The 21,481-nt window shown below is 39.1% G+C and overlaps 2 protein-coding genes across 2 annotated transcripts; both read left to right on the forward strand.

The window, feature by feature from the left end:
- The first annotated feature begins 1,002 nt into the window (after positions 1–1,002).
- LOC150083184 (irregular chiasm C-roughest protein-like) lies at positions 1,003–1,968 on the forward strand. Its single transcript, XM_090378422.1, has one exon. It carries the CDS (start codon positions 1,003–1,005, stop codon positions 1,966–1,968), a length of 966 nt encoding a protein of 321 aa, XP_090234548.1.
- A 149-nt stretch (positions 1,969–2,117) lies between these two features.
- LOC150083185 (basigin-like) lies at positions 2,118–2,705 on the forward strand. The gene has a single exon (XM_090378423.1). The coding sequence runs from the start codon at positions 2,118–2,120 to the stop codon at positions 2,703–2,705; it is 588 nt and encodes a 195-aa protein (XP_090234549.1).
- Positions 2,706–21,481: the final 18,776 nt, after the last annotated feature.

Genomic DNA, 21,481 nt, shown 5'->3' on the forward strand with positions numbered 1-21,481 from the left:
ATAAGTTATTCTTTTGAAAAAAAAAAAAAAAAAGGTGAATAGTGCCAGAACTTTTAATCAATTAATAGTGATGAACCATTAGTACTGAGCAGATGATAATTTTTCACCCCGCAAAATATATTTTGAGTATACAAGATTAAGAGGAGAGGAAGGATACAATTAGTCTAGGGGATGTCCGGAAATCCCTTAGTTTTCTTTGTGTTTTTCTCTCTCTCTCTCTCCCCCTCTTGTATGTCTAAATTCAAGTTCAAGAAAGAAGATTCAGAATGATATCTAAGGAAGATAATAATGGTCCTTTTTAGAGATGAGATGAGGCATTTAGCCTGGGGACGGCTGGTTCCTCCCAGTTATTATTTGTTTTATCATGTTTCTAAAGAGAAGAGTTAAGAGCTAACATCTGAATTCCAAGATCAAGATAAGGGGATCTTCTTCTTGTGCTGATTGTTTGGTTACAAAAAAAAAAAAAAAAAAAAGCTCATTTTACTCTTAAAAGATCTGGAGCAATCTACATCAGAATTTTAGTTCTGCAAATAATTGTCAAATGGAACTTTATCTATTCATTATAATTCTTTCACATATGAAATTAAGGAGTTAACGACATTGCATTAACATAAGATCGTCAAGACAGGATAAATGCATAATTATTATCAACTGTTTTGTGTATGAGAAAAAAAAAAAAAAAAATCAGCTGTCTAATTTATGCCCTACTATTAGGTTTTATCAGAGGGCATATCACTCAAGGTTTATTTATAAAGAATGACTTGTAGCTATAAGTGCTTTGAACTTTTCAAGGCCAGCCGTTTATCTTGGGCAGAAAATTAAGAAATATAATACACAAGATCTAGTTTTTTGTTTAGAGTAAGGGCCGCCTGTTTTCTCCTTCGAAAAAAAAAAGAGAGAGAGATAATTTTTTTTTGTCACCTAAAAGCTCGATACCCAAACGGCAATTGTTTACTCAAAGAGGGAAGATACAGAAAAACGAAAATTTCTTTCCATAGGAAGATGGAGGTGCAAATGAAAGAGTTCTGGCTGGTCATATTGCTAATTTTGAAGTATACTACATCTATGCACGCTAATATCTTTATTCTTCAACCGCTTGATAGAGAAGCCATAGCAGGACAGAACGTGATTTTCCCATGCAGACTTATTCGTAATATTACAGCTAATGTAGCTTGGTTTGTCAATGGAAAGAATATAGACAGTTACTATAGGCCCCGTGGTCTCCCTGACTATAAAGTTGTTGGTTCTCCTAAAGAGAATGATTTTTCACTGCAGATTTCTGAATTACAGTTAACAGATGAGGGTGACTATTATTGTCGGGTTAATACCGAGGATGGACGTCAGTTCCGATCCAGCACAGCTAATCTGACAGTTTATGTCACTCCTCTACCTCCTGTGATAGGGGAAGGTTCGTTTCTCAGTGGAAACGAAGGGGGCCAAGCTACTCTCACATGTAAGTCTCTAGCAGGAAAGCCACCCGCTTCATTAAGCTGGATTAAATACGATGGTTCAATGATAAAAGGATCGTTACAATCTAGCCATGAGCCGTGGTCAGATAAAATTAGAATGACTTCCCATTTGAGATGGATAACTACTCTGATACCAGAATATGATAAAAAGGCTTTCTCATGTATTGCAAATCATGTGACTTATTCCCACCCTTTGATGATTTCCATAACAATCATCGTTAAATATAAACCAAGAGTTACCATGAAAGCAACTTCAAGAATTGCACGGGAACATGATGATTTTAAGTTGAAATGTGAGGCGTTAGCAAATCCTGACGTTTTCTCATATCAATGGTTCAAAGGAGAAGAGCGATTAATAAAGGAAGGAAATGCTACGCTTATAATCAGGAATATTAGAAGAGAAAATCACAATAACAATTTCACATGCGTTGTACGAAATGAATTAGGATCAGCTCAAGCCTCGTTTATGATGACGGTATCATATACGGCCCCACCTTGAACACGAAACTTAGTGACATTGCCACAACCTATGATAACCCAGTTGTGTTGCAGTGCGATGTCAGAGGATTTCCATTGCCTACAGTAAAATGGTACTTTGAAGATAAGCTCATTCAAGATAGCATTATTTCTACTCTAACGATCCCCAAAATGTCGCCAAGAACATCAGGTCGTTATTCATGTGAAGGAGTGATCCCGAATTTTCCGTCGGTAAAAGACGAAGTTTTAATTTATCTGAAGGAACCACCAGAAGGCATATGCAGTTCACATCTCGCAAGTCTTGGAGATGATGTTCAACTTCGTTGCATTTTCAAAAATGTGCCTCCTGTCGAAAATCTGACTTGGAAAGGCCCAAATTTGGATGATTTGACCACACATATAGAAATACAAGGAATAAGAAATCTCAGTAGTTCACTTATGATTAGGTCTGTACGTGTAGAAGATTTCGGTCATTATCAGTGTCACGCATGGAATAAATGGGGTTATTTAAAACTCACCATACCTTTAGAAAGAAACTGGTCAAAAGAAGCTATCTTTTCCACGTTAGGAGTCCCAGCCGGACTTTTAATCATCATAACTTTAGGAACTGTGTTGTGGAAATTACGAAAACGTGAAAATAACATGGAAGAGATAAGCAACTCTTACCAAATATATTATTGTAGAAACATCACTGACGAAGAGGACATTAATAGCTTAGATCTGAGAAGAGAAGATGAAAGACAAGAAGTTCCCATTTAGATCAGAATAGACTGCCACTTAATTGGAATCGTTCTGAACTTGTGAACGTCTTAATCACTGAGTCTTCTAATAAAACATTTTCTTTTGATTTTTCTTGGTGTAATCATGCAATACTCACATTATTATATCTTTGTGCTATACGTCCTATTCAAGAGAGATCTTCAATTCCAGTTTGCTAAAATCATCACAAGTGTTACCAATAGTGATGTGTTTTATTCGAATTGGTCAAGTAAAAGATGAAGAGAACTCAATCGTTGAAGAGAATAAGAAGAAGGAAATAAACATTCCTTTTAATGGTTTATCATTTTCTATTAGATATATTCTGTTTCTTTGGTGAAGCTGAAAGTTTGGTTTATGTCTTTGTCATTTATTACTATATGTATTTTAGTAATCAAATAATTCATTGTTCATAAATATGCTGAGAGAATATATATTAAAGTATTTTTTTTTATTATATGTATCATCTCTTCTGAGTGATTTGGAAGATAAGAAAAGACAGACTAATTGTGAAAGAAAACAAAGTTGTTCACTCATGGAAGTGTTTGAAGCAAGAAAAGATGCAGATACCGAATCGAAACTGAAGAAGTGGACGATTAGACTGGAGTGTATAATCATAGCTGAAGCAAGTGCGTGATTAAGGACAGTAATACAAAGGAAATGAAAGAACATAAGAGATATGTATTTGAACACTCAGTTTTTTTGAACAGTTTTTATCTAAGACTAAATGTTCAGGACTATAGTGAATCCCGAATGCAAAGGAATGGTGATTATTCAAGAAATAAATAATGTCTCAGAATAATATTATGTATGCTTTTCTTATATAACATTGTATTACTTATGTTAATGACTTAGAAGTATTCTAATAATCTATATTGCTACATTGATATAATGATAAAGTAAATATACCCATGTTAATCTTCAATTATTTAGTAATGATATCAAATAATTATTTTATGTAAAGGAAGGAATCATTTTTTTTTGTTGTTTGAAGTCGCACCTACTTTCCCAAAAGCTTACCAAAGATTGAGTTCCTGGATTTTCATCCCGTAATCTAAATCTTTTTCTCGGGGGAGAGAGCAGTGTTACGAGCGGTATGAATCCCACCTTTCCTTTTTCGGATTAATTAAATATTCAGTAATGGATAAATTAACTATTAGTCTGATTTCCCTGGATGCTGATGTATATTTGAATTGTGTTGAAATTCATAGAAATTGTAATACCATCAGCAAGGACGGAAATCAGTAAAGTCAAGTAAATGTTATTCGAAATTAGAAATAGAATATTAAACATCCTCTAAAGGCCCAGCCCACTCGTAACCTTGCTTTGGAAAAAGTATATACAGTACAGTTTCGGCTGTATAAACTTCCGTTGGAGGGTCAAGATGTCAAGGGAAAAGTGTCTTCTCCTATAAACACATGAGCATTCTACAACGATGGGAAGATGCTATAACAGGGGAAGGACAGTTCCTCCCCGCATAAACAACAAAATACCTTGAGTTCTTTCCGAATGATGGTGATATTGAATAACATCTCGCTTGTCCAAAAATGGTCAGAAAAGTAACACCAGTGTAAGTAGCCATGACGTACACAAGGTTTGCTGCTCGTTAAGTGGTCTAGAAGAAGAGTCAACAGATGCTTTGACCATGACATAGCAACTGAGATTACCTAAAATTCTGGCCTTGGAATTAGACCATCCAATGAGATGAGCGATGGAAAGATACCCGAAGGATGTGACCCTGAATATATAAAGCAGATGGAGAGTGTATTAGGGGGTAGAGGGGAGAGAAGAAGCGCGTATGAAAGAGAAACAGATAGTATAGTATTAGTGAGAAGAATTAGAAAATAGTTCATCTTAGAAGATTCAAACAGTCGCGACTCTTTTGTCTGTCGTGTAAACCTTACCTAGTAGAATTGTGCGTGAAAGTCATCGTGGAAAAGTCAAGCAATTCCAGCGGTAGAATCAAGCAGAGGGAAACATCCTGAGAAGGAGGAAATCTCAATCGAAAGAGGGAAGATACGGGAAAACGGTAAGCTAAAATGTTTCATCATGTATGTGTGAGAACGAGAAATAGTTTAAATGGAATATTACGGTGACGCACCTTTTTAAAGATGATTCCTTTCTAAATTGATTTCTTTCTATGTTTTATATATGTTACCCATGAATTATATACATGCCGCGGTACAACAGTTAGGTACCATGAATATTAACTGGTTAACATAAAGATCTGATATCCTAATGTATACACTTAAAATAATAAATGTTTTAAATGTTGAAACGTTCACAAATACTAAAGGTCGTAAATATTAAACAGAAGAGAAAGGGGAGAAAAGACGATGGTACCCAGTTGATATTCAAAAAAGGTCAATAGAAATATATATATATGTTTATGGATCGTATAAATTGTTGTATTAATGGTATGGCTCTTGTAAGAGAAATATAATTATAAGGAATCATGGTATAATCTAAAAATGGTTTAAATCAAATGATAATAATTTCTTAATCTTTAATAAGAGGATGAAATGTTATAAAAGTGTGAATGAGTTATATATATATATATGTGTATTTTCTTTTTGTAATGTGTTTTATATATATTTTATTAAATGATTGTTTTGTTACAATTACTGCCTCGTTGCTGACTTCAGATCACATCAGTATTCACCTGGGGTTGATTAAGTTCAATTAAAAATTATTGCGCTAAGAAAGGTAATTTCATTAAAATATCAATTGAAATTCTTTCTTAGTTACACAACGCAAGAAACAGATTCAAATCGCATGCATAGTAGAGGAAATAGATTATTCATCTCATCTATTATGTATTAGGATATACGAAATCTGGTCCTAAACAAAAGCCACTAGACACACAGAGTAAGCCATAACTATGTTGGGGAAGATTACTGATTAAGGAGAAAAATTTAATCATGCAAATATAACTTAATGACAGCTTTTATAACAATTATAGAATATTCTAGCAATTCACTCCCCCCCACAATCTGGTTGCCGTGATTATATAGCAATTAATTCCCCCCCCCCAACACATCCCTCGCCAAGGATTTCTCGTAATCTGCCTTCGCCTGCCTAACCTCCTTTGTAACTTGGTTACAGATCAACTTGTATCTATCATAGGCTTCTGTGTCACGTGTTAATTTGTATGTATCCCATGCATTTTTCTTCTCTGCCATATGTCTCATTAGTTCATCTGACTTCCATTTAGGCCTAATCCTTGAACAATATGTCTTAGTTGGTATGTAAAGTCTAGTAGCTTGCAAGATAAGTTCTTTGAATGCTTCCCATTTTCAATTTGATGTTGGTAACATCATCAGTTGGTCCCACTGTATAGAATTTAAATACTGTCTCAGGCCATCACAGTCGCCTTTACGAAAGCAATAACCCTTTCCATTACCCCTAATGGTAGTTACCTCTTTGAGTAAATCCCACTTCAGCAAACTGTGATCACTTCCACCTAGTGGTTCATTTATCTGCAGATTCTTAATGCATGAAGAATCACTGCTGATAATCAAATAAAGAGTATTACTCCCTCTATTTGACTCCCGAACATGCTGATGTAGAAAACAATCACCCAATAAATCCACAAATGCCTTGCTGGTGTGTGAGTGACCAGCCCCCAAATTCCAGTCAATATCTGGGAAATTAAAATCCCCATTATAATAATCTTTGATTTACTGGCCTACTCTATTTCCCTGTACAGTTTCGTATTATACTCATCAGAGTCATTAGGCCTATGACACACTCCTACTCTCAATTTTTATCGCCCAATGCTCATGTCACACCAAACTGACTCGACACTGCACTGTCCAGCAATGTCGACTGGCTTCACTTCCTTGGATTTTATGTATTTCTTAACTAATAGCAGAACCCCTCCTCCCTTCCTATCCTGTCTATCCTTTCTGTAGACGGTGTACTCCCCAAATTCCAGTTCTGCATTCCTTATATCTGTGTGACACCACGTCTCTGAAATCCCAACAATATCTGCCTTTGATGTTTTGAGCAATACCTCAAATTCATCAAATTTATTTACTAAACTACTAGCATTGGTGTACACGCAAGTATACATGCACCTGTTCTTTTTCTTAGCTACCCTAACACAACCCATGTGTTTACTTGTACCCCAATGATTCCCAGCAGTCTCTGAAATATGCTGCATCTTATTTTCCAGGCTGCTGCCCATTTCAATAGAAGCAGTGCAAGAATCACTTTCACCTCTGCAGTGGCCATTATTAATCTATTATTCCTTGTATTCCCCCAATCTTGCAGTTTTCCGACCCACCTAACACTGCCTCGATAGCATCAGCAAACGTTCTTGCAACCTTTCTATTTAAGTTTATCCCATCTTCCAATCTTTATCGTGATATCGTTAATTTTCAGTTTCCAGTATATTGGGAGTTTTTGTTAGTTATTATAAACGAGTAGTAAACACAATCTAATTGCTTTTGCGATAACATGGATAACTGGAATTATTACTATTACTATTAGCCACATGGTGCACCAGTAAAAAAAAAAATTCTAAGTTACCCTGAGAGAGAGAGAGAGAGAGAGAGAGAGAGAGAGAGAGAGAGAGAGAGAGAGAGAGAGGAAGTAGAAGGGAATCACCAAAAAGGAAAAGAATGATGATATCCAGCTTAGGACCCTGGATGTACCAAGCTCATACTCACCAGAAGTGATCCCCTGGGGTTGCTTTGTTTGGGTTTTTATGTTATTGTGGTGAAATATGTTTTCCCTTCGATAAAATCTTCAATAATATAAAAAGGCATGAATAAATATTTAGAATTCTCATACCTATAACTTCTCTTTCTTCATACCTATAAGTAAACTTCGTGAACTTTTGACTCTGTCTCACTTGCACTTGTCATGTTGTAATTTGTGCATGCGGTGTTCCTTGTTAAAGGTTGAAGCTTATCTTTTTTTACTGTTTTAAATTTTACAACCCCCCCCCCCCCAACAAAGTCAGTGAAGAAAAATATCAGATTACAATATGTTATATTTAGTTAGTATGTATATTAATTAAGATACGTACGTAAGTGTAAGTTTATTTTTATTTTGCTAACTTGTGGATAATTTCTTTCTATTTTCTCAAATCATTAAATTTTATTAATTGGTAAGGTAATAAAGTGTAAATTTCTGTTTTATTTTTACAGCCTGCGGATGATATTAATCTTATTTTTGCGTATTACAATCGCTGTTTAATAAAATCAAAATTCAATTCGCAAACATGATCACAATGAGCTGGATATCATCATCATGATTCTCTTTCTTGATGATTCCTCTCTCTCTCTCTCACTAACGGAAACTCGGAATTTTTTTTTTTTTTTTAGCTGGTGCAGCATAAGTCTCACACTTTCTTGCATCATACGGATAATAATAATAATAAAAATAACCCCAGGGGCTTACATCTGGTGAGTATGGGCTTGGCACACCCAGAGTCCTGAGCTGGATATCACCATTCTTCCGTTTCTTGGTGGTTCCCTCTACTCTTTCTCTTTCTCTTTCTCTCTCTCTCTCTCTCTCTCTCTGGGTAACTTGGAAATTTATTTTTAGCTGGTGCAGCATAAGCTTCAGGTTTCCTTGCACTATATGGCTAATAATAATAATAATAATAATAATAAAATGCAACTGCAAGACAAATGCAAGACCCACGCACAAGAAATAACAAGAAACCCGGCGAAATATAGGCCAATCACCTGCCTCCCAATAATGTACAAGACCCTGACCAGCTGCATAACCAGGAAGATATCAGACCACTTTGTGTGTGTGTGTGTGTGTGTGTGTGGGCTAGGACTAAATTTCACCTCCGCCTCGTTGCTCTGTTCAGTTCAAGGTAAGGCCAGTATCTGACGTGTAAAAAAAAAAAAATTCATTCCACATAGGAATATCCCATTCTGGATGAAGATAGATGAAAAGGAAAGCCAGAGAGAGAGACAGAGAGAAAAAAAAAGTTTAAAAGATTTTCATCCCGCACGGGAGGAAGTGATAGGAAAGAAAAACTGTGTTTGTGAGCTTATGTGGGTGTTCTGTAGTGTGATGTTGTGTTTTGGCCTTTTGGCTACCTCGAAGCAATGATCACCTGGACGACTTCCTCCAGGTACTCGTCTCTAGCAGAGGGAGGGCAGGCTTCCGCTACTATCTGAACTGCACGCCCACCTCCCTGGGGAATGAGTTTCACAGGGAGGAAAGAAAAACTTGTACAAGATGAAGAGAGGGAAGGAGAAAAGAGGAGAAGGACTATCCCAGCCCAGGGAAGTCCAAATTCAGGATGGATTGCTAGAACAACAATCCAAACAAACAAAAACTAATAAAAATAATAATAATAAATAAAATAAATAAATGAAACATCTAGAGTGAGAGAAGAGCTTTCCTGGTCTAGAAAGACCCAGCCCAAGTCCGAACGAGCAAAAAAAAAGTTTAAATCCCACAACCTGGTCAAGGAAAGGAAGACACCATTTGGAGAGCCAGAAAATAATGGCCGAATAGCAGAAAGGATGCAAGCGGCTGAGCAAAGGATGCAAGGAGCAATTAACTATAGATGCCGCGGTTAGGGAGGAAGCGCCTACAAGAAGCGCCGCAAAAGTACACAGCCTACATCGATTACCGCAAGACCTTGAACTCCGTACCTCATAGCTGGCCTATACAGGCGCTGAACATCTACGAAGTCAATCCCATAGTGACAAAATTCGTCAGAGAAACGATGGCGAAATGGAGTACCACCATTAAGGCCGAAACCATCACAACCAGGAAAATCCCCATTAGGAGTGAAATCTTTCAGGGAGACGCCCCATGAGGAGAGGAATCTTTCAGAAAGATACCCTGAGCACACTGTGGTTCTGTCTATCACATAGCATGCTACCACCATACTCAAAAGCAACAAGTATAATCTCAAAGAAGGAAACAAGTACATGTACACCCTCACCCACCTGCTGTACCTGGATAACATAAAGTACTACGCGGTAACTGAGAAGCAGCACCAGCAACCACTCCGGATCACCGATGAATACAGCAATGATATTAGGATGGAATTTGGTCTGGACAAATACAGGACCCATGGATTACACAAGGGGAAATTAGTGAAGCGAAACTACTAGCTGCACACTAATAAAGAGATCGAAGCCATGGCAGAGGGAGAGGTCTACAAATACTTGAGGATGATGCAGGCTCAGCAGTTACAGCACAAGGAAATTAAGGCCTGCTTGACCGAAAAAATGCCACCAGAGACTCAGAAGCCTGCTGAAACCAAAGCTGAACGAAGGGAACAGTTAAAGCCATAAACACCTATGTTCCCCCGGAGCTAACATACTCCTTCGGGATCATAGATTGGACTAACACCGAGCTGGAAGATATCATGAGAATCACAATGACAATGATGACCAAGAGCAACCAACACCACCCAAAGTCGGCAGTGGAGAGACTGACAGCTTCTCGGAAAGCAGGAGGGAGGGGCCTGATAGAACGCATCGAGCAACAGAAAACAGCGATTTGTAACCTCAAGGATTACTTCCCGAAACACACAGCAGCACTCCATCGAGCCATACAGAAGATAGACAAGCGATATACCCCAATCAAATTAAGCGAGGAGTCCCTCCTAATCAGAAGGTACAAAGGAAGCTAGTAAGACTCCATGACCGACACTATAATGATCTACAAAAAAACCAAACTATTATTTATTTAGGCGACCCAAATAATTAATTTCATCTGCCGTACTATGTCTTATGTCTGTTGATTGGGAGTGTTCTATGGTCGATTTGTCTGTTTGTTGCACGAAAAACACCAGTTTTTCTTGAAAAAGACTTTGCTGTCCACGCCTGAGACCGACTAACTCAGCCAAGTATTGAAAAAAACCCATTAAAGTTCCTCGCGTCGTCCACGGAAATCGAACCCGGGCTTTTTCCACCCGGTGTGGGGACGGTGATGATACTACTGTGCTAGCCGAACAGACACTACAATGATCTCAATCAAAGTCACGTAGATAAAATTGCTTTCTTTGCATAGCTCACAAGCAGGACGCTTTTCTCCGAGACGAGGGGATCCAATTTGCTATTCAAGACCAGGCAATCAGCACCAGAAATTAGCATTGGCATTAGAAGAGGCATACATTGCAATAAAGCAAGTTTATGTAGCATTGGCCAAAAAAAAAAAAAAAAAACCGTTCCATTTCAATCTTCCATTCGCTCCAAATGCCTGTCCAGCTCAGCCTTAAATTTATTTCGGCTATCAACTTCCACAACAAAATATTGAAGCCTGTTCCACCAATCAACTAACCCGCTGACTAAAGGGAAAATTCCCCACATCTATTCTACAACTGTCTTTCCTCAATTTGAATCTATACCCATTGAGGTTCTTAATCTGAGCATTCAGCTTGCTCAACCCATTCAAGGCTTTATACACCTCAATCAGACCACCTTGTCTCCAGGTGCTCCACCTAATTTCCAGGTGCTGCAATTTGCAGAATTTAAGCTTTTCTTGGTAAGAGCACCCCTTTGTTCCCCTCAGCAATCTTGTTGTCTTCTTTGTACTCGTTCTAGCAACTCTACATCCTTCCTAAAATAAGGCCACCAGACCTGAACACAGTACTCTAGGTGAGGCTTTACCATTGTCTTGTACAATAGAATATTAACCTCCCTGTCTCTGCTATCAATATTCCTGTATATCATTGACAAGGCTCCATGACCTACCCTGGCAGCCCGCCTGCACTGTCAGCAAATTTCATAATTGACTGCACGATTACCCGCAGCTCTTTTTCACTTTCCACTTCCCTGAGTGTAGTATCACATAGTTGGTGCTTTTCTCTTGGGTTATTGCTACCCATATGCAGTACTTTGCAATTGTCAATATTAAACTTCAGTTGCCACTTCTCAGCCCATTTGCCCAACTTTTCTAGATCCAGTTGGAGTTGCGTATTGTCTTTATTGTCTTTAACAACCGTGCCAACCTTTGTATCATCTGCAATCTTGAACTTTAATCCTGATATACCTCAGTCAATATCATTTATGAATACAAAAAAGAACAATGGGCCCAGCGCTGAACACTGGGGAACTCCAATAATAACGTTTGTGCATGAAGGGCAGTGTCCATTGTTTACCACTGTCTGTTGTTTCCCCTTCAACCATCTCTTTACCCAATGTTACAACTTACCCTTAATACCATCTCTCCAATTTGGACAGCAGTCTTCCATGTGTAACAGTATCAAAAGCTTTCCTGAAATCAAAGTATATGATAACAAAATTATTTTTGAAGTCCAGTTCCTTTGTACATCATAACGTACTATCCAATCAAATTGGTCAGACAAGACCTCCCTTTAACAAACCTACGCTGTGTCTAAAAAGCTACCCATCTGATTGACAAAGCGGTACCCAACACTAGCAACCTGCAGAAAACCCATGGGGAAAAAATCAGGGAGTACACGAACCTAAGACAGGAGATAAAAGAGATATGGTATATGCAATAAGTAACGATCATCCTGATCATTATATCACCCACAGGTATGGTGCCAAGACAGATCAAAGAGATATGGTATATGCAATAATTAACGATCATCCTGATCATCGTGTCACCCACAGGTATGGTGCCAAAGACCCTAAAAATTAGGAAGTAGGACGAACACCTACAAGGAACTCCAGAAAGTCGCAATCCTGAGCACCTGTAGGATTTCCTGAGTTCCTCAAACAACAATAATATCAGACATAACACCAACCACCCTGTGTACTTGGTAGCAATACCCGTCACGTGGTGTACCCCCAAGCAGGGAGAAATAATAATAGAGCAATAATAATAACAGACTTCAACTAGATAGTGAGATAAAACAAAGTATGTCGGTGTCTCAAAAATTGCTTCTCTTGATGATATTGTAACCAATCTACAGAAAAAGTGATTTTTCTTTAAGTCATGTTTTTCGTAATGATTTAATTAATTATGAAAAATATTTAGTAAGGAATAATCAATGACACGTGGAAGTGTTGGTGTTTCCCTATGTTTACAGGTTTATCTATTTATAGGATTTTTTCTTTTAGGAGTTCCCCTTCACTTATATAAAAAACGTAAATAAAGTTTTAGAATTTTCTCTTAATTCCTATTTACTTATTACAATCGCAAAGGGACCACAGAAAGTGCCAGTGCTGGCAGTGCTAGGAATTGAAACAAAATTGATTTAGAAATGATGATTAAGAAGTTCGAAGCAGGACAAAGCTTGTTATCTATCGCGCAAAATTAGGTCTTGCTGCTTCAACAGTTAATACTACAGTATTTGAAGGGTTAATGCACGTATAAAAGACCCTGTTAAAGGATCAACTCATTTACGATCAACAGTGATCAGAAACAGCGTTTAGGTGCTATATCGAAGATGGAAAAGCTATTAATAATGTGGATGGAAAATCAGATTCAAAATCAAGTGCCTCTGAGTCAGGCGGCTCCGTAGCTAGGTGGGAAGGAGCAGCAGTGCGTAGACACGCTTCTTGATTAGACCGGGGGGTTCCAGCCCGTCACCAAATACAGATGATGCGGAAAGATCAGGGAATGACCATCGCATATCCAGGAGCAATATGGCCTTAGTTGCTAATGCTCCTAAAACCCAAATAACTAACTAACTAGCCTGTGAGTCCAATGGCCATTCAAGCAAAAGCAAGAAGTATTTATGAAGATATTAAGGATAAGTACGGCGAAACGCAAGCCAAGTTCGTGGCTAATAGATTAACAGTAGCCAATGGCAGAGGTGAAAGTGATTTTTGCACTGCTTCTATTGGAATGAGTAGCAGCCTGAAAAACAAGATTCAGGATATTTCAAAGACTGCTGGGAGTCATTGCAGCACAAGTAAACACATGGATTGTGTTAGGGTAGCTAAGAATAGGAAAACGTGCATGTATACTTGCGTGTACAACAATGCTAGGAGTTTGGTAAATAAATTTCATGAATTTATTTGCTCAAAACATCAGAGGTATTGCTCAAAACATCAAAGGCAGATATTATCGGGATATCAGAGATCTGGTGGCACACAGATATAAGGAATGCAGAACTGCAATTGGGGAGTACAATGTGTATAGGAAGGGCGGAGGGTTATGCTGTTACTTAAGAAACACACAAAATCCAAGGAAGTGAAGTCAGTCGACATCACTGGACAGTGCAGTGTCGAGTAAGTTTGGTGTGACATAAGCATTGGGAGATCAAAATTGAGAGGAGTCTGCTATAGGCCTAATGCCTCTGATGAGTATAAGACACTGTACAGGGAGATAGAGTGGGCCAGTAAATCAGAGTGTTATAATCGGGGATTTTAATTTCACAGATATTGACTGGAATTTGTGGTTTGGTCACTCACACACACTAGCAAGGCTTTTGTGGATTTATTGGATGATTGTTTTCTACATTAGCATGTTCGGGAGGCATCCAGAGGGAGTAACACACTCGATTTCATTATCAGTAGTGATTCTTCATGCATTAAGAATCTGCGGATAAAGAAACCTAGTGGTTCCTTTATCTGCAGTGATCAGTGTGCCTAGTGCCGCAGTGAACCTAGTGGTTCCTTTATATGGCAGTGATGACAGTGTGCTGAATTGGGATTTACTCAAAGAGGTAACTACCATTAGGGGTAAAGGGAAGGGTTTTTGCTTTCGTAAAGGCGACTACGATGGTCTGAGACAGTATTTAAATTCTATATAGTGCGACCAACTGATGATGTTACCAACAGCAAATTCAAAATTGGAAGCATTCAAAGAACTTATCTTGTAAGCTACTAGGCTTTACATACCAACTAAGAAATATTGTTCAAGATTTTGGCCTAAATGGATGTCAGATGAACTAATTAGATATATAGGAGAGAAGAAAAATACATGGGATACATATAAATTAATGGGTGACATGGAAGCCTATGATAGGATGACAGGGAAGCCTATGATAGACATAAGATGGTCTGTAACCAAGTCACAAAGGAGATTAGGCAATTTATGAGAAATCCTTGACAAAGGAGGCAAAGAAAAACAGAAAAGAGTTCTTTACTTATGAAAACTGTAGAAGGAAAGGGATGAATCAGATTGGTCCAATGGATATTGACGGTTCCACAGTGGAGGATCCTGCTCAGGTGGCTAACATACTAAAGGAGTATTTTGCATCTACATTCACACATGAGGACATATTGAGGAAGGGAATGCCAGAGGTGAAGTAAACTCTGGCAGTGAGCTCGATGATTTGGTAATAATTGAGAGAAAAGTGGAGGAGAAATTGTTAAGGATAAACATAAAAAAAGGCACCTGGGGTGTTTTTGGATCTATCCAGTTATATTAAAGGAAGCAGCGAAGGAAGTAAGGAAACCCTTAGCCATAATTAGGAGAGCTTCTTTGGACTCAGGGGAGGTACTCATAGACTGGAGATGTGCAAATGTGACCCTAGTTCACAAAGGAGGATCAAAAGCTGATACAAGTAATTAAGACCTGTGAGTTTAACTTCTGTTCCAGGAAAATTAATGGAGGCACTGGTTAAAGAAGCGCTGCAGAATCATCTAGAGAAGACTTCAGTTACAGCTCGGACAGCATGGTTTTTTTAAGGGGAAGTCTTGCCTGACCAATTTGATTGGATACTATGATGCAGTCACAAAAAACTGGATGCAAGGAATAACTTTGATATTATATATTTAGATCCTAGAAAGGCTTTTGATAGACTTTCAGCACATGACAGCACATGGAAGACTGCTGCGCAAATTGGGGCAGTTTGGCATTGGAGGCAAATTGCTGTCAAGAATAAAGGGATGGTTAAGCGTTGAGCGGGAGAAGACAGAGTGGTAATCAATGGACACTGCTCATCGTGGACTAATGTTATTAGTGGAGTCCCTCAGGGTTCAGTGTTGGGTCTATTGTTTTCTGTGTTTATAAATGATATTGATGATGGTATATCAGGCTTAATGTGCAAGTTTGCAGACGATACAAAGGGTGGCACGGTTGTTAAGGACATTAATAACAGTATGCTTCTGCTGCAACAGGATCTAGAAAAGTTGAGCAGATGGACTAAGAGTTGGCAAATGAAGTTTAACCTTGACATATGTAAAGTAGTACATGTGGGAAACAGCAACCCCAGAGCAACATATGAACTCTGTGGTACTACGCTGACAGTGGTAGAGAATGAAAAGGACCTGGGGGTAATTGTTCCGGAGATATGAAGTTCTCTGAGCTGTGCAGACGGGCTGGAAGTGAACCTCATAGTGTCTTGTCAATGATATACAGGAATTTTTCTAGCAGGGATAAGGAGGTGATTATTCCCTTGTATAAGGCAATGGTCAGGCCACACTTTGAGTACTGTATACAGGTCTGGAGGCCTCGTTTAAAGAATGATGTAGAACTTCTGGAACGAGTACAGAGAAGGGCAACAAGATTAATGAATGGAACAAAGGGTTGCTCTTACGAAGAAAGGCTTACGTTTTGCAAATTACAGCGTCTGGCGACTAGGCACTGGCTAGGTGATCTGATCGGGGTGTATAAAGCCTTGAATGGTTTGAGCATGCTCAATGCCGATCGGATTCTTCCTCTTGCTCAGAATAATAACCTGAGAGGTCATGAATTCAAATTGAGGAAAGACAGATTTAGGATAGATGTACAGAAATTTGCCTTTAGCCAGCGGGTAGATGTTTGGTGGAACAGACTTCCATCCCTTGTTGTGGAAGTTGATAGCCTAAATAAATTTAAGGCTTATTTTGACAGGTATATTATGAACGAATTGGTGAAATGGGAGTGTTTTTTTTTTTTTTTTTTTTTTTGTCTGATGCTGCATAAGCTTGCTTTCATGCGTCATATGCCTGTACTAATGCTAATAAAAGCAAATGGAAGTTTGATAGGTTTAAGCGTCGAGGTGGTTTCTAAAACATTAAAGTATGCGGTGAAGTTGCCAGTGCCCCGATTCTGCAGCTACAGAAAATTTTGTAACGTTTTGTTAAAACCCTCTTCTAAATCTCCACAGCCCTCAACTTCTGCAGTTGCATGCTTATCAGCTGGAGAGTTAAGATATTGTCAGGGAGTGGCTTTACACTTTTTGTAAGGAGGTAGGTTGGCAACGATGTTCGAAAGGTAAAACTGTTATGCCCGTCTCCTCTCTTTGTAATTTTTCCTGCATGAGATGAAAAAATTGAATAAATAATTCTCTTTACAAGTTCACCGATCATTTCCTTTTTGCTTCAATCAAATTCAGAACGAATAGTTGTGAGTGCTGCATAAGCATTTAGGGAAATTCTGACTTACGCGAAGATTCCGCGGAACACAACCCTTATGTAAGTCTGTATACAACGAGATGGGGGAACTCCTGGTGCCGGTGGATCACTAAGCAGGTGTATCACGATTACATACAGGTAGTTCCAGTAATGACTTTCGGTCTGACTTATGTGGTAGGAATAAGAAATGATTAAGGATGTAATACAGTTAACATGATATATATATTTTTTTTACCTTCAAAACATTGCATGATTTTTTAAGGAGAAAATTTTGTTTAACTGTCCTAATTATAGGAGGCAGCAAAGGAAGTAAGCAAACCCCTAGCCATAATTATGAGAGCTTCTTTGGACTCAGGGGAGGTACCCATAGACTGGAGATGTGCAAATGTAACCCCAATTCACAAAGGAGGATCAAAGGCTGACACATAATTATAGACCTGTTAGTTTAACTTCTGTTCCAGGTAAATTAATGGAGGCACTGGTTAAAGAAGCACTGTAGGATCATCTAGACAAGAATTCAGTTATAGCTCAGACGCAGCATGGTTTTGTTAAGGGCAGGTCTTGCCTGACCAATTTGATTGGATACTATGATGTAGTCACAAAAGAACTGGATGCAGGGAATAACTTTGATATTATATATTTGGACCTTAGAAAGGCTTTTGATACTGTTGCACATGGAAGACTGCTGCACAAATTGGAGCAGTGTGGAATTGGAGGCAAATTGCTGCTATGGATAAGGGGATGGTTGAGAGACAGAAGACAGAGAGTGGTAATTAATGGACACTGCTCAACGTGGACTAATGTTATTAGTGGAGTTCCTCAGGGTTCAGTGTTGGGTCCGTTGTTGTTTTCGGTGTTTATGAATGATATAGATTATGGGATATCAAGTCTAATGTCCAAGTTTGCAGATGATACAAAGGTTGGTAGGGTTGTTAAGGACACCACTGACGCTATGCTGCTGCAACAGGATCTGAAAAGGTTGAACAGATGGGCTGAGAGGTGGCAAATGAAGTTTAACATTGACAAATGTAAAGTACTACATATGGGAAACAGTAACCCCAGAGCAACGTATCAACTCTGCGGTACTACACTGACAGTGGTGGAGAATGAAAAGGACCTGGGGGTAATTGTGCGGTTATGAAGTTCTCTGAGCACTGCAGACGAGCTACAAGAGTAGCTCATAGTGTCTTGTCAATGATATATAGGAATTTTTCTAGCAGGGATAAGGAGGCGATTATTCCCTTGTGTAAGGCAATGATTAGGCCACGTCTTGAGTACTGTATACAGGTTTGGAGGCCTCATTTCAAGAAGGATGTAGAGCTGCTGGAACGGGTACAGAGAAGGGCAACAAGATTAGTGAATGGAACAAAGGGTTGCTCTTACGAAGAAAGGCTTAAGTTTTGCAAATTACAGTGTCTGGAGACTAGGCACCGGCGAGGTGATCTGATAGAGGTGTATAAGGCTTTGAATGGTTTGAACATGCTCAATGCCAATGGGATTCTTCATCTTGCTTAGAATAATCAGCTCAGAGGGCATAAATTCAAATTGAGGAAGGACGGATGTCGGATAGTTGTGCTGAAAGTTGCCTTTGGCCAGCGGGTGGGTGGTTGGTTGGTGGAACCGACTTCCATCACTTGTTTTTGAAGTTGATAGCCTAAACAAATTTAAATCTCAACTGGACATGTATTTCGAGCGAACGGAGGGGTGAAATGGGAGTGGTGTGGTTTTTTTTTTTTTTTTTTGGCTGATGCTCGATAAGCTTGCTTTCTTGCATCACATGCCTCTACTAATGCTAATGCTAAATCTAATTATGACCATTACTTGTGAGGTGGATGCAGGGAGTAATTTTTAGATTTAACTTGAACTTGTGTAGAAAATTCAAATTGACTTGGCCTCAACACTGCAGATTTCTGTATAAGCTAAAACAATGTTGATATAGGATTTTAGGTGTATCAACAATTTAGGCTATATTGCAATGTATGTCTGTAAATTGCATTCTGTGGTTGATTTGCTGTTTGCTGGACGAAAACTCAAGTTTCTGGAAATAAAAAACCATGCTACCTTTGCTTGAGACAGACTCAGCCATGTGAAGAAAGCTCACACAAATTCTTACTGTTATTGATGAATTCGGGTCTGTTTACACCTGGAGTTTTTTTTTTTTTTTTTTTTTTTTATGTGAACAACAAACACGAGAGGTATTAGAACCTATAGTACTTAGTACCGTGCTTGGGTTGGAGGTTGAGAAGATAAAAGAAGATATTTGTTGACATTGGACTTGAACTTCTGTAGATTGTAATTTTCAGGAAATACGTATGAAGGAAGGTTGTTCCAGAAAACGGCAGTTGAATGAATAAATGAGGAAGATGAAAAGTTGGTTCTGTGGGTTTGAAGTTGGACAGTAAATGGATGTTGGCGGCACGTGTTTGGACTGTTTTGAAAGAGAGAGAGGGAATTATAGAAGCCAATTCAGAAGAACAGTGCCCATGGAAGTATCTGTAGAAGAGGCATGCAGCAAAAACAGTGCGTCTATGAGAAAGCGAGTGGAGAGACTCTGTTAGAGATGAATCATTAATTAACCTAACTGCCCTCTTCTGAATGGGATCAAGAAGCCTGAGAGAGGTTTTGGGGGCACCTTCCCAGATGTGGGAACAATATTCCATGGCAGGGCGGATTTGTGATTTATACAGAGTGAGCAGCTGTTTGGAAGAAATGTAACGCCGAGAGCGAAAGAGAAAACCAAGTTTTTTAGATGCAGAGGAAGAAATATTTGTAATGTGGCTGTGCCAAGAAAGATTAGAAGTCAGGCTAATCCCCAAAAGAGATATATCATTTTGCCTAGAAATCGAAGTGTCACTAAAGATAAGCATAGGAGCAGAAGAATCCTTTTTGCTAGATATAAGACAAGACTGAGTTTAAGAAGGGTTGAAATCAACTAAGTTGTCTTTGCCCCACTGGAGAATTACCTGAAGATCGGCATTTAAGGAATTGGCAGCCGATTTTCGAGAAGTTGAAGCTGATTGAGCAGGACGTTTCTCAAAATGGAAACTTGAATGCAATGTGCTATCATCGGCAAAACTATGGATAGGATTTCCAGTCAATGGAAGGTCATTGATATACAAGAGGAAAAGAGTGGGGGAAAGAACTGAACCTTGGGGGACACCGGCATTAGTGGAAAAGTTAGAAGACAGAGAGCCATCTACCATCACTCTCAGTGAGCGATCAGAGAGAAAACTGGATAACCAATTATTAAAAACAGTTGGCAAACAGATGGAAGCTTGTTTATAAGACCTTTATGCCAAACACGATCAAAAGCCTTTGAGATGTCAAGAACAACTACCTGTGTTTCACCGAACCTTTCCATTGAATTAGTCCATAAATGGGTAACATAAGCCAGAATATCACCAGTGGATCGACACTGACAGAATCCATACTGGCGATCGTTGATCAGACGGAAGGTTTCTAGGTGGTTTTAGAGTTGGCCGTTAATTGATTTCTCCATTACTTTAGAAAGAGTAGAAGTAATTGCAATGGGACGATAATTGGATGGGAGGGATTTGTCACCCTTTTTAGGAACTGGCTGGATATGAGCAAATATCCAAGCAGAAGGAAAAACACCTTTGGAATAAGAAAGTGAAAAAAGGCGGCAAAGAATAGGAGTAAGTTCAGGAGCACAGGTTTTGAGAACAAGTGGAGAAATACCATCAGGACCTGGAGCTTTCTTAGCATCAAGATTCATCAAAATCCTTCTGATGTCCTTTTGACGGAAGACCACAGTAGGCATTGAATGGAGCGTGTTAGGAATGGTGGGGGATGTTTTACCAAGATCATTAATACATGAACTGGAAGAAAAGTGTAAAGTGTAAAGTGTGTTTAGGGTCAAGCGGCACCAGGAGTTTCCCCCATCTCCGCGTAGTTTACATTGTGGGTGAACCAGTTGACTGGAAAAGCCAGAGATTTAAAAGTGTATGGACTTTGTATATATTTGATGCCTTGTACCGTTGTTCATCTGGTCATTTAGCCGCCAGACCCCTACTGAGGCCCGACGTTGTCCCACTTTAGCCCCGTGGAGGCAGACCAGGTACTCACTACTATATAGTTCACTCTGGCAGGTCCTGCCACCTAATTTCCTAAGATTTCAGTGGCTAGGACCTTAAAAAAAAAAAAAAAAAATCGCGTACGCGTTGCGGGGAGCGCTAGAAGTCCAAAATGTTGGGCAAAATTAATTTAGATTGGTGATTTTAGATTGTGTGGGGCGTGTTCACGTTGCTATCAGATAGAGTGGGGTGAAGGCTGTAGACTGGGGGGCAAATAGACAGAAATATGGAGCCGAAAGGGAAGGCAACTCCAGTTTACAGTGGGGCATGCCCATGCCCCACCAGAGGGAAGAAATAGGGTGGCAGGGTGGGGAGGGGACAGATTACTGTCCCCCCACCCTGCCAGGAAGAGGTGAGACAGTGAACCAGGCAAGAGAGCTGGCTCAGGTTGCCAATGTGGCCTGTGTGCATGGGTGGGAGCAAACCAGACCGCAGGGTCAGGTCCGCACCATCCAGAAAAACTTGAGGCACAGCAGAGGCGATCCAATGTTGGTTT

This window comes from Mastigoproctus giganteus, chromosome 7 (genome assembly GCF_048544385.1).
Source record: "Mastigoproctus giganteus isolate SK-2022 chromosome 7, ASM4854438v1, whole genome shotgun sequence".
In the NCBI taxonomy this organism is placed as follows: Eukaryota; Metazoa; Arthropoda; class Arachnida; order Uropygi; family Thelyphonidae; genus Mastigoproctus; species Mastigoproctus giganteus.

Excerpts from the sequence above, each read along its gene's own strand:
- LOC150083184 (XM_090378422.1), top strand. The coding sequence starts at position 1,003 with ATGGAGGTGCAAATGAAAGAGTTCTGGCTGGTCATATTGCTAATTTTG.
- LOC150083185 (XM_090378423.1), top strand. The coding sequence starts at position 2,118 with ATGTCGCCAAGAACATCAGGTCGTTATTCATGTGAAGGAGTGATCCCG.